At 32.5% G+C, this 12,500-nt stretch overlaps 1 protein-coding gene across 1 annotated transcript in view; it reads left to right on the top strand.

Moving 5' to 3' along the window:
- LOC137631891 (glycine receptor subunit alpha-4-like) overlaps positions 1-12,414 on the top strand; it is an 83,779-nt gene extending 71,365 nt beyond the window's left edge. Inside the window, exons 6-8 of the mRNA XM_068363896.1 lie at positions 9,976-10,095; positions 11,521-11,656; positions 12,261-12,414. Of these exons, the coding sequence (XP_068219997.1) occupies positions 9,976-10,095; positions 11,521-11,656; positions 12,261-12,414 (410 nt within the window). The remainder of the gene's footprint in view (positions 1-9,975; positions 10,096-11,520; positions 11,657-12,260) is intronic.
- The last annotated feature ends 86 nt before the right edge of the window (positions 12,415-12,500 follow it).

Genomic DNA, 12,500 nt, shown 5'->3' with positions numbered 1-12,500 from the left:
TATATATATATATATATATATATATATATATATATATATATATATATATATATATAATATATATATAATATATATATATACTGCATATGTTTATATATACATATATATATGCATTTATATGTATATCTATATATGATTATATGTCTTTATACACATAATATATATATATATATATATATATATATATATATATATATATATATATATATATATATATATGCTCATACTGTACATGTATATCTATATATAATTATATACGTCATTATACACATACATACATAAATATGTTGGTATACATACCGTACATATATATATGGATATATTCAATATATCTACATATACGTATTTATATGTGTATATATTTGGGTGGAGATATATAAACCCAAATACACACACACACATATATATACAAACATATATATGTGCCATTATTATTATTATTATTATTATTATTATTATTATTATTTATAGCAAGATGCTATAATATGGAAAAATAGCCTAGTGATGAATGGAAATAAGGAAAAAAATAAACTAAAAGAGAAATAATGACCAATCAAAATAAAATACTTCAGGAACAGTAACTATATCAAAATAGATCTTTCATATATAAACTGTAAAAAGATTTTTAAAAAGCCAGAGGAAAAGAAATAAAATAGAATAGTGTGCCCGAGTGAACCTTCAAGCTAGAGAACCCTACCCCAAGGCATTAGAAGACCATAGTACAGAGGCTATGGCACTATCAAAGACTAAAGAACAATGGTTTGATTTTGGATTGTCCTCCTAGAAGAACTGCTGGTCACAGCTAAAGTCTCTTCTACCGTTACCAAGAGGAAAGTAGCCACTGAACAATTACAGTGCAATAGTTAACCCCTTGAGTGACGAAGAATTGTTTGGTAATCTCATTGTTGTCACGGGTATGAGGACAGAAGAGAATATGGATAGATTAGGCCAGACAATTCGGCATATGTGTAGGCAAAGGAAAAATGGGCCGTATCCAGAGAGAGAGATCCATAGTACTGTCTGGACAGTCAAAGGACCCAATGAATCTCTATTGATAGCATATACATAAATAAATATATTTATCCATATAATCATATGATGTAAATAAACATACATGAATACAGATGTGTGTTTCCAGACCAACAGAAATCTTAATCGATACAGCCACAAAGTTGAGCGTCGAAGATTGTTTTTATATGTACCACCGAGAGAATTTGTTGTCCTGAAACCTAATTGGACTTGCTTCCACTAAGGTAGAGTAATGGGTTTTTGTCTAAGCGCTGTAATAAATGAAGAATAATCGTCGTGACTGCCAAAACATAAATTATATACTGTTATATTACCCGAACGAAATATCCCAACTTCAACCAAATAATGGGAAAAATAAGATGTGAAGAATCTCATACGAAAAATGGAAAGCTTACATTATCTCCCCTGTACAATAAACAGCAAGTGTCTGGACACACAAACACATACACAAACAAACAAACACACACACACACACACACACATATATATATATATATATATATATATATATATATATATATATATATATATGTATATATATATATATATATATATATATACACACACACATATATATATATATATATATATATACATATATATGTATATATATAATATATATATATATATATATATATATATATATATATATATATATATATATACACACACACACATATATATATATATATATATATATATATATATATATATATATATATCTTGTCACGTTGAGTAGCAACGGCTCAGAAACGATAATCTCCCACAAATTGCCCAAACTGCCGTGTGTAGTTAGGAAAGGGGGAGGGGTTGGGAAGGGTTGAGCCTGTGTGTGTGTGCGCATGTTCGTGTGGGCATATCTTCCTTAATATTTAGCCCCCATTTATGACGGATCGCGTATACTAATATATGAATAGGAAGCCTCACTAGCGATAGTGATTATATATGACTTACTGCTATGCACAGTGATAAATGATACTTTGAGTCTAAGGTAACACTAATTCGTATACTCAGAATTACATCCCCAACGATTAGTGTTGTCTGTGTAGAAGTATCATGGTGTGATATCGATTACACTTTTTTCAGAAAAAGAGGGGAAAGGAAAACAAAGGTTAGTTATATCGAGCCATGAAACCCTATAAACTGCTTCTTAAAATCAAAACTAACCGTTTCATGGATCTCACTATCTAGCCCTTGGGCTTATAGCATCTTGCTTTTCCAACTAGGGTCGTAGCTTAACTGCTAATAATAATAATAATAATAATAATAATAATAATAATAATAATAACAATAATAATAATAATAAACCCAGCCACTGAAGAGGGCAAGCCAGGCCAGGGTAAATGGGGAGGGTTGGCGGTAGGAAAGGCATCCGGCCATGAAAAATTAGCCAAAACAACTATGGTCAGTGAGTATAATCAGAATGAAACTAATGCAAGGATGACCTTCGATGTGGTGTGGGACAGAGGTAGATGGAGAAAAGCTGACCAGAAACATCGACCCCACATAGAAGTGGGAAAAGATGTAGACAAAGAATAATAATAATAATAATAATAATAATAATAATAATATGGAAATTATTCAAATTATTGTTATAAATAATAAGCCTATAGTTTTCAGTTGAACCAAGAAGAAAACCTCAACTATTATAAAAGAAATAATAGATAACTTAAAAGTATTTAGTACGGTCCCCACTCTCCAAAAATCGGTGCCTGGAAAGTTTTTCTCTTGAATGTTTTGGTTGAATTACGTATCCTAATATCCCATATTTATTACAAAGTTTGATATAGCCTTTTGAGAACCCTTCTATAGCTTGTTTAAGAATATCAACTAACCTCATTAATAGATGTCAGTCATTGTGATCTTCATATGGAACAGCTGATGTTGACGATGTCCATATGAAAAGTCACTTTAAGCATAGCAAATTTAATGTAGTTACCGTCAATTCGTGTACAGATTTTTTCTTTTAATTTATCTGATCTAATGAACGTGGAAACAAGCAATAATATAATATTCAATTTCCTCATCTTATCCAACATTTGGACCTTATAGACTGTTCGGGAGAAGAGTGCAAGCAAAATGGACTAACTGGATAAAAGGCAGTGGATTCGTTAAATGTTCATAAAAGGATTGTAGAGCAGTTGAACATTATGGATACATTAAACCGCAGAATATTTATTCTTTCGTAGATAGGGATAGGTTACACTGTTAACTCCCCACGGGTTGGAGGCCTAATCACAACTTGATAGGCTGTTCGACGACGATTGTACGTGAATATTCGTTCAATGCGATGTCCATTCGAGATATTTGTTTAATAATTCCATAAAGGTAGCTGCAGCATGTAATGCAAGCCAACTGTCCAAATCCTTTGAGTTTTTTAACATTAAGAAAACAAATTTCCCCTTTATAAAACATAGCAAAGCGAATATAAGGTAATAAATTATATACAAACATTTGTGCGTATGAGAGTATGTATGTATGGGTATACGAGTTGCAAAAGATAGAACCTTTTAAAACTAGATTAGCAAATTTATTTAGCTTTCCATAAAACTGAATGATAAGAATTTCTATGACTTGGCTAAAGTTGTTTGGCTTAGTAAACATTAGTTATACAAGGTGAAGAAAGTTACAAAAGATCAGCACTAAAATAAACTTTTGCCTATATTAAGGTCGTAATGGAAACCTATAGTTTAACGATTGGTTTAACTGTTCATTAATGGACAATTATCTGTTAAAGGTTTATTACTTTGTGTTTCTACAATAATTAAATTCACCTTAAGAAACTAGTAACTCATCCTCCCAAAAGTTCTCATTATTCAAGTGATTAATCAGTTGGTCATTATTTATTAATACACGATTACTGGAAACTCAGAAAGAATGCTTCTGGTCAGCAAACTTAGAAGCATTGGCAGACATACTCCTGTCCCAAGCTTTCCACTCCACCTTGAGCCAACCCTAAAAGATAGATAAATATTCACTCGATCGAGTTTCACCTAAAACTAATCATGTGTATAATCAATTGTACGAGGCACTGAATACTACTACTGTATCAATATGTTTATAGAATTAGGCCGAATCCAGAAAACAAAAAATCCTTTTTGAAATATTGGAAATGCAATGACAAATAGAAATCTTATTTTTGTAGGAAAGCAAAATACCTGTTAAAAAAAAAAAATACTCAACTGGAATGATAATGTAGTGTTTACTGTAAGGGATTTGCAGTTACATAAATCAAAATATAATAATTATAACGATGTATGCGCACAAGACATCAGCGACGCAACCATTTTAAGATTCCCGTAAGTCACAAAATATAATCGTCATATGTTAAGCTATAAATATATATATATATATATATATATATATATATATATATATATATATATATATATATATATATACATATACATATATATATATATATATATATATATATATATATATATATATATATATATATAATATATATATATATATATATATATATATATATATATACAGTATATATATATGTATATGTATGTATATATATATATATATATATATATATATATATATATATATATATGTATATATATATATGTATATATATATATATATATATATATATATATATATATATATATATACAGTACATATATATGTATATATATACATACATATATACTGTATATATATATATATATATATATATATATATATATATATATATATATATATATATATATATATATATATATATATATAAACAGAACAAAGGGCAGTGCAACTCGGATTGAATACAGAATCAATTAATTGAAAGAAAAGTTAAAAAAAGTATCCTGAATGAATTGCAGTAGCGGAGGATAGCATTTTAATGCTGTGTCGGTAGTTTTTTTAAACTTATGATCCTCATATCTCTTTCAAAGAGAAAATTCCACAAATCACTACCAAGGAAGTATAAAGGAGAAAGGGTGTTCCGGAAATTTAATTCCTTAAAATTATGACAAATCATTAGAATGAAAAATCTTGGTAAAGCGATGGTTACAAAATCTGCAATGGATCAGCAATTGGTGAAATTACCTGAAGTACGACGTAAAACTGATAAAATTTATGAAAAGTGAAGTAATTGCCGGAAAAATAAAGATAATAAATGGTATTCCATCAACAGCTACGAAAAACTAGGATATTTTATGAAGTTTAGACAGTTATGCAGAAATACCCAGAATTAGATTAAATTATTTAAATCAAAACTAGCTTCGATTGCAGTATTGTGAATACAATTGTAAAACCATCCAACACAATTTAAAGATAAGAATAAATGAGTTAAAAAAAAAGCTTAATGGAAATTGAATAGAAAAATAAACTGTAAAAACATCTATATTTAGCGAACAAAAAATCTAACTAAAGAACACTAAACATAATTACTCATGCAAAGATTAAATGGGACGTGGAAGAAAATTACGTTCAACCAATAACGTGACATTGATCAATATCTGATATAAATTTAAATCAAAAGAAAAAAATAGCCAAGTACCTTTACTGTAGTCCAATAACAAAGATGGAGTTGTAGCAGAGTTCTATGAAAATAAATATGATGATACCCATTGTGAAAGGAAGCATAAAGATTGTATTCGGGAAAAGGAGAAAAGTGTAAGAAGAGTAGATTTTACTGAGGAACAGATGAATCTTTTAATAAGCTTTTCTTAGGATAGAATTCATTTCATAAATCTCAGTTAAATAGATGATAGTTGGATGATTCTGTCATCGACTCACTGTTTACCACTCAAGCTAAGATATAAAATGATAGAAAGGGTTTTTTTTTTTGCTTGTTGGTTATTTCGGTGTTCACCATAGGGAGTGGCTAAATTCTGTTTTCCTACTGATCATCATGGCTTAAAATCTATTGACTTTGCTTCTGGATCAGGCTGTGAGAAAATCATAAGTGAGGTTACTCGCTAGTCTGGTAATTGCTTGGACCTGGTGTACACTGATTCTCCTGTTGTTATAAGCAAGTTGGTCCTCTAGCTGGGGTGTCTGATCATACCTTGGTTTCGTTAGTAATTAAAACTAAGCTCCCTATCCTGTATGTTATACGGTTATAAGAGACTCAAAAGGTATCTTGAGTAATCTTTATCATTTGAGTTAGTCAGAATTGTATCAAGGGGTATATAGCCAGTTGTTCTCTTAAATTACTTCTTAGCTTCTACGTTGACTGTTAGATTTTGAAAGGGTTAGCAAGAAATTCTTTTGCACTTGTTCGAGAATGGCTAACGTTACCCATTTGCTAAATGTGTTTGTGGTACCCCTGGCACTGCTGATTAGCGCTCAGTTTCCATAACTCTCATATAATGTAAAATTTTTGAACGTGTCTTGACAATATGTCTAAATAGTTAAGCTGAAGTTAATCGTCTGTTCCTTAGTTTGCAGTTTGACTTCCGCAAAGACCTCGGAGATTGTGATTTCCATTTTACCATTCCCAATACTTTCCAGAAATCCCTTGATTGTGGTCATGGGAGTTCCTATTATTGGCCTTGATTTTGGACCTGCCTTTGACTATACTATTCTTAATTTTCTTAACATTATTATCGAAGTTTTAGCAATGGATTGCAAAGAGTGATTGTTGGTGGGAACCATGGTGAGTATAGGATTGTGATATCTGGTATTCCTTAGGATAGTGTTCTTGGTCCATTACTTTACATACTATGTACACAAGATAAGCGGTTTGGCCTAGAAAACAGTTAGTTGCATATGCGAATGATACTACTTTATCTGCCTCAATTCCATCTCCTGAATGTAGATCTAGAGTTGCTGAATCCCTTATCAGAGATCTAGCTAAAATTAGTGCATGCTGCAAATTATGGGTGGTGAAGTTGAATCCTAACCAAACTTGAATTATGATTGTAAGTAGGTCCGAGACAGTTGCTCCTCAACATCCAGATCTCAGCCTTGATAATGTTTCTTTAACTCTGTATGACTCTTTTAAAATTTAAGGTGTAACTCTTGATTGCAAATTTACTTTTGAGGAACACATTCGGTCTGTTTCTTCTTCTATTGCACAAAAAATTGGTTTATTGAGAAAGTCTTGAGATTTTTGGTGATTAATCTATCCTGAAAAGGTATTCCAATCCTTTCATTCTGTCTTGTTTCGAGTATTGTTTTTCTGTCTGGTCTTCAGCTGCTGTTGTTGGACAAAAACTTGCGGTCAATTAAATTTCTAATTCTTGATCTAGATCTCTGACACCGTCATTCAGTTAGTTCTTTATGCATGTTGCATTAGATTTTCTTTTAAATTCTAACCACACTGTCAGAACTTCTATCACAAGGCTCAATATTACACAGTATTCTAGACGTTTTAGTCCTGCTGTGACCAGATTGTGGTATGATCTTCTTAACTGGGCAGTTGAACTGGTGGAACTTCAGGAGTTCAAGCTTGCAGTGAATGTTTTCATGTTGTACGGGCTGATATAAGTGTCTTTTCATAGTTTATATACAGCATATCTATCTTAACGTTATCACTGGCCTAAAAATGTTTTATATTAATTAGTCATTACTTCTCATGTAGTTTATTTACTTCCTTATTTTCTTTCATCCCTGGGCTATTTTTCCTTGTAAGAGCCCTTGAGCTTATAGTATCATAATTTCCAACTAGGGTTGCAGATTAACTAGTAGTAGTAGCAATAATAATAATAATAATAATAATAATAATAATAATAATAATAATAATAATAATAACTGATAAACATTAGCACAACTATAAGCGCTTGCTTGTTCTTGATCTTTCATATTTCCATTCGACCGTTGGCAACGCCTCATTGGCCACCAACAATAAACGCGATAATCTCGTCCCATTATCAGCTATCAAATAACATCGCATTTTTTTATCTTTCTCCTTCTTACCCACATTGCTAAGGCTAAAAGCTGACGATGATAATTCCTGCGCATTGACTATATAATGAGAGAATTACTCATGTTGAGACTCACTCCCTCCACTATTTTAAGTGGTGCTTCCTGATGATTCAGACAAATGCAAATAAAATATTTTGTAATATTTTTTATTTAAAGATTTTTTTTTTACTCTATGTCAGTTATGCTCTCCTTCAATGTTTTTATGTTGACCAGGCTGACATGAGTCTTTTTATTGTTTATATATGACACATCTGTTTTTGACGTTGTTAATAGTTTATATAGGACATATCTGTTTTGACACTGTTACTGTTTTTAGAATGATATATTGTTAATTTATTCTCATCACTTATTTATTTCCCTATTTCCTTTCCTCACTGGGATATTTTTCCCTGTTGGAGCCCTTGGGCTTATAGCTTCTTGCTTTTCCTACTAGGGTTGTAGCTTGGCTAGTAATAATAATAATAATAATAATAATAATAATAATAATAATGATAATAATAATAATAATAATAATAATTGCAGAATTCTCTTTTAACACTATAATAATAATAATAATAATAATAATAATAATAATAATAATAATAATAATAATAATAATAATAATAATAGCTATCAAATGTCGAAAGAATGCTAAAAATACAGTATCCAAATGTAACTGTGAAGCTATTTAAAAAAAAAAAAAAAAAAAAACGGGCAGTGAACGATGTAAAAACAGAGCAAATGTATGCAATTTAAATATCCTAAAACATATTTCCATCACAGCATTTGTGTTCATTTCGATATTATATGCACTATCAACGTATTATTTCGTCATCATTACCACCATTACTATTGTACGCATTCAGTCAAAAATGTAGTATTATAAGAGAGGATTGAGCTAAGAAGCGTCACGTACAGTCCAAAGTTACAAGACATTTTTAATGATGTTATGACTCTTAAACTTCTCTTGTAGGCTATTTCCTTATTTCCTTTCCTCACTGGGCTATTTTCCCTGTTGGAGCCCTTGGGCTTATAGCATCCTGCTTTTCCAACTAGGGTTGTAGCTTAGCAAGTAATAATAATAATAATAATAATAATAATAGAAGTGAGAGAGGTTAGCTCCTAGCTGGAAGACGGCTGATTAAACAAGGAGTCAATCACCTTTGTACTATCATAGTTAAACATAAATAAGTTAGGCATGTGGATATACTGTATATGCGTTTTATCATAAACATGTTATCAGTCTTATCAAAGAGATACAAAACAGTGAACGATAAAAAGTGTGATGTTCTTTGGCGTAATATCCCAGAAAAGGGTTTCTCAGCCAAACATTGTTTTCCCTTCCACGTCCATAACAAAACGCGGAGAGCAGAACCCTCTCTGGGGTTCTTTAACCTCTTCAATCTTTTAAGCTTCCAGTTAAAACTCTCAAATTGAAGTAAAATATTACTAAAAGTCAAGAATAAATCGTAAGTCTTTTAAGCACGAAATTAAGTCATTAATCAGTTAATATTTGTCGAAGAAAGTAATTTCAGTTGTGTTACGTGGCTCCCAGTTAATTGTTCTGCCCAACAGTAACCAAACTGGTACCAGAGGCATATGATTGCGAGAGTTAAAAGTTGGAAAAAACCCTATGTTTTTCGAGAACAGAGAGAAAGAGAAGGCTACTCAAATTTCTTAAAGCATGAGCCAACAGTTTGTTAATGAAACGAAGGGTGTTAAATGGTAATTCAAATATCCCATCTTTGAGCAAAAGAGATATATTATAAAAATACAAATATAACAAGACTAAGCAGTGATTATTATTATTATTATTATTATTATTACTATTATTACTATTATCATTATTATTATTATCATTATTATTATTATTATTACTTGCTAAGCTAAAACCCTAGTTGGAAAAGCAAGATGTTAAATGTCCAAGGGCTCCAACAGGGAAAAGAGCCCAGTGAAGAAAGGAAATAAGGAAATAGATAAACAAGAAAAGTAATTAACAATTAAAAAAAAATTTAAGAACAGTAACAACATTTAAATAAATCTTACTTATATAAACTATTAAAACTTCAAAAAACAAAGGGAAGAGAAATAACATAGAATATTGTGCCCGAGTGTACCCTCAAGCAAGAGATCTCTACTCCAAGCAAGTGAAGGACCGTGGTACAGAGGCTATGGCCCTGCCAAGACTAGAGAACAATGGTTTGATTTTGGAGCGCCCTTCCCCTAGAAGTGCTGCTTACCATAATTAGAGTCTCCTCTACCCTTACCAAGAGGAAAGTAGCCACTGATCAATTACAGAGCAGTCGTTGAGAGTAGAAGAATTGTTTGGTAATCTCAGTGTTGTCACGTTTATGAGGAGAGAAGAGATTATGTAAAGAATATGCTAGACTATTCGGTATATGCGTAGGCAAAGGGAAAGTGAGCCGTAACCAGAGAGAAGGATCCATATAGTGTTGTCTGGCCAGTCAAAGGATCCAATGACTATCTAGAGGTAGTATCTCAACGGGTGGCTGGTGCCCTGGCCAACCTACTGACCCACTGTGACAGCCTGACGACGACGTCGACTCAAAAGTGCACAGCAGCGGGCGTGCGAACTCATCTCTAAATCATTATTACAAGACAGAATGGTATTACCGTGGCGTAGGGAGTCGCAAGCCCCATTAACCCCCCCCCCCACCCCCCACCCCCGGCCCTCCCCCCACTCCACCGCCAACACTAAACCAAGAAAAAAATTCCGGTAGATTACATCAATAATGGTTGTGGCCATTTGAAGACTACTTGTATGTAAATAGAAAATAAAAGATGAGCCATTTATGCAACTTGAGTTTTGGAATTAAATTCCTACATTTATAAACCATTTCAAAAATTCTAACCTGGATCGACATTTACGCAAACTCTCATGCAATGAATATAACCATATATTTATGAGGAAAAGTTCCGCTTATACATATATGTCATAATACCTGGATTAAGAATATTCAGAGTAATCTACAGCATTCTAAAAATGATGCATTAAGAATACATAAGCCCTGTACTTTCTTCAAACCATCAATTATCCATCTTGTCGGTTCCTTTATACAAGCCGTCAGCAGAAATAATTAATGAGCTGCCATTGTAAAAGTTGTATTTGTAAAGGTTACTATTTGGAATAATTTATCCTTTTCGATATAACATAAGCTCTTTTGATCCAATAGAAAAGCATCTAAAAGCGCGAGCCAAAGTGCATGTGATGTAACTGCCATATTCTTTTCAAACTTGAAATCAAAGCCTGTTCAGAAAGTGCAGTGAGAGGTTGAGATCACAAAGTGGACCTTAGTATAAGATTAAAATCATTTTCACCTTTACCTTAAATTTTGAAAGTCAGGCCAATTCACAGTCAAATTTTCATACGTATACTGCACATGCAAGAAGGTCCTCATATCCTCCATTAAAAACTCTGATAGGTTCTCACTAACAGCTATATCAATGGGCACATGCATTTATATAGTCTTTAAAACCATGCAAGACTGGTCATTCACGAAACTTTCCATTAAAGTAATCTACACTGCATATATCAATGCCTCAGTTGTAAGGTGATTTGTTAAATTTCTTCATTCATCTACTTCTCTTTTCGATTTTTTTCAGTCCGGCTCGTGAACAACGCTTTCAAAGTACCCGTTCATTTTGCTTTACAGGATTTCGTCGTAGAGTTCCAAATGGAAGAGATTTCATTCGATTTACGTCCGCTTCGGCACATTTTGGCTCTCGTCTCAAAGCCCTCGTGGTTACTCATTTTAGATCGCTGGTTTCTGTTTTGATAATTACCTCGACAGCCTTGAGATTTCAACGCGATAGTAAACCAAACTACACAAGACTTGAAGATTTTACCCACAAGAAAGAAAGTCAATCACTGAATTGTGACTTTAGTAAAAAACAAATTAAACTTTCATTAGCAGTCGTCTTTCATCAAAAGCTAAAAGCCAAAACACGACATGAAACGTTGGGTGACCTTAATCATCATTCGCTCCTTTGAAAACTATACGCGCCGGTAGACCTCGCCAGTGGGCGTGTTCTCACGTGACGTAGTTGAGAATGACAGCATACACACCTGTTTGGTCACAATCACGGTTTCAACTGACCACGGGCAAAGCCTTGCAGGCATTTATGAAGCTAAGTTGCTGCAGTACCCCCCGAGCACCTACACCCTACTCTAGCCCCAAGCTAGTGTTGATTCTACTGCACATGCGCAAGAAGTCGTAAACAAAACAAAGACATTACTATATCGATATAACATAAAAACGAATGACAACTTTGTATTTGAGGGAAAGTCAGTTCATTTTCCTTTCCTTTTTTAAATTGAAATATTGATTCTTTTAATTATGCAGCATTACTTTCCCCGTACATTACATCCACGTGAACTTCGGAAGTAGCTGCTGTGAGGAGGTGAAGAGAGACTATAAGACGAACCCTTGCGTGTCAATAGAAGTTGTCATGTATTTTGTGCACGAGAATCCTGCAGAGGAGTTGACCATGATATAGAACAGAGTAACTGGCTGAGGCCTTATTAGCGTTTAAATGTAGGTTTTTAGAAGGTAATATGCATGTGACATTACTGCACAGCGCGG

This window comes from Palaemon carinicauda, chromosome 40 (assembly GCF_036898095.1).
Source record: "Palaemon carinicauda isolate YSFRI2023 chromosome 40, ASM3689809v2, whole genome shotgun sequence".
NCBI classification, from domain to species: domain Eukaryota; kingdom Metazoa; phylum Arthropoda; class Malacostraca; order Decapoda; family Palaemonidae; genus Palaemon; species Palaemon carinicauda.
This window is presented reverse-complemented; position numbering and strand designations above follow the sequence as displayed.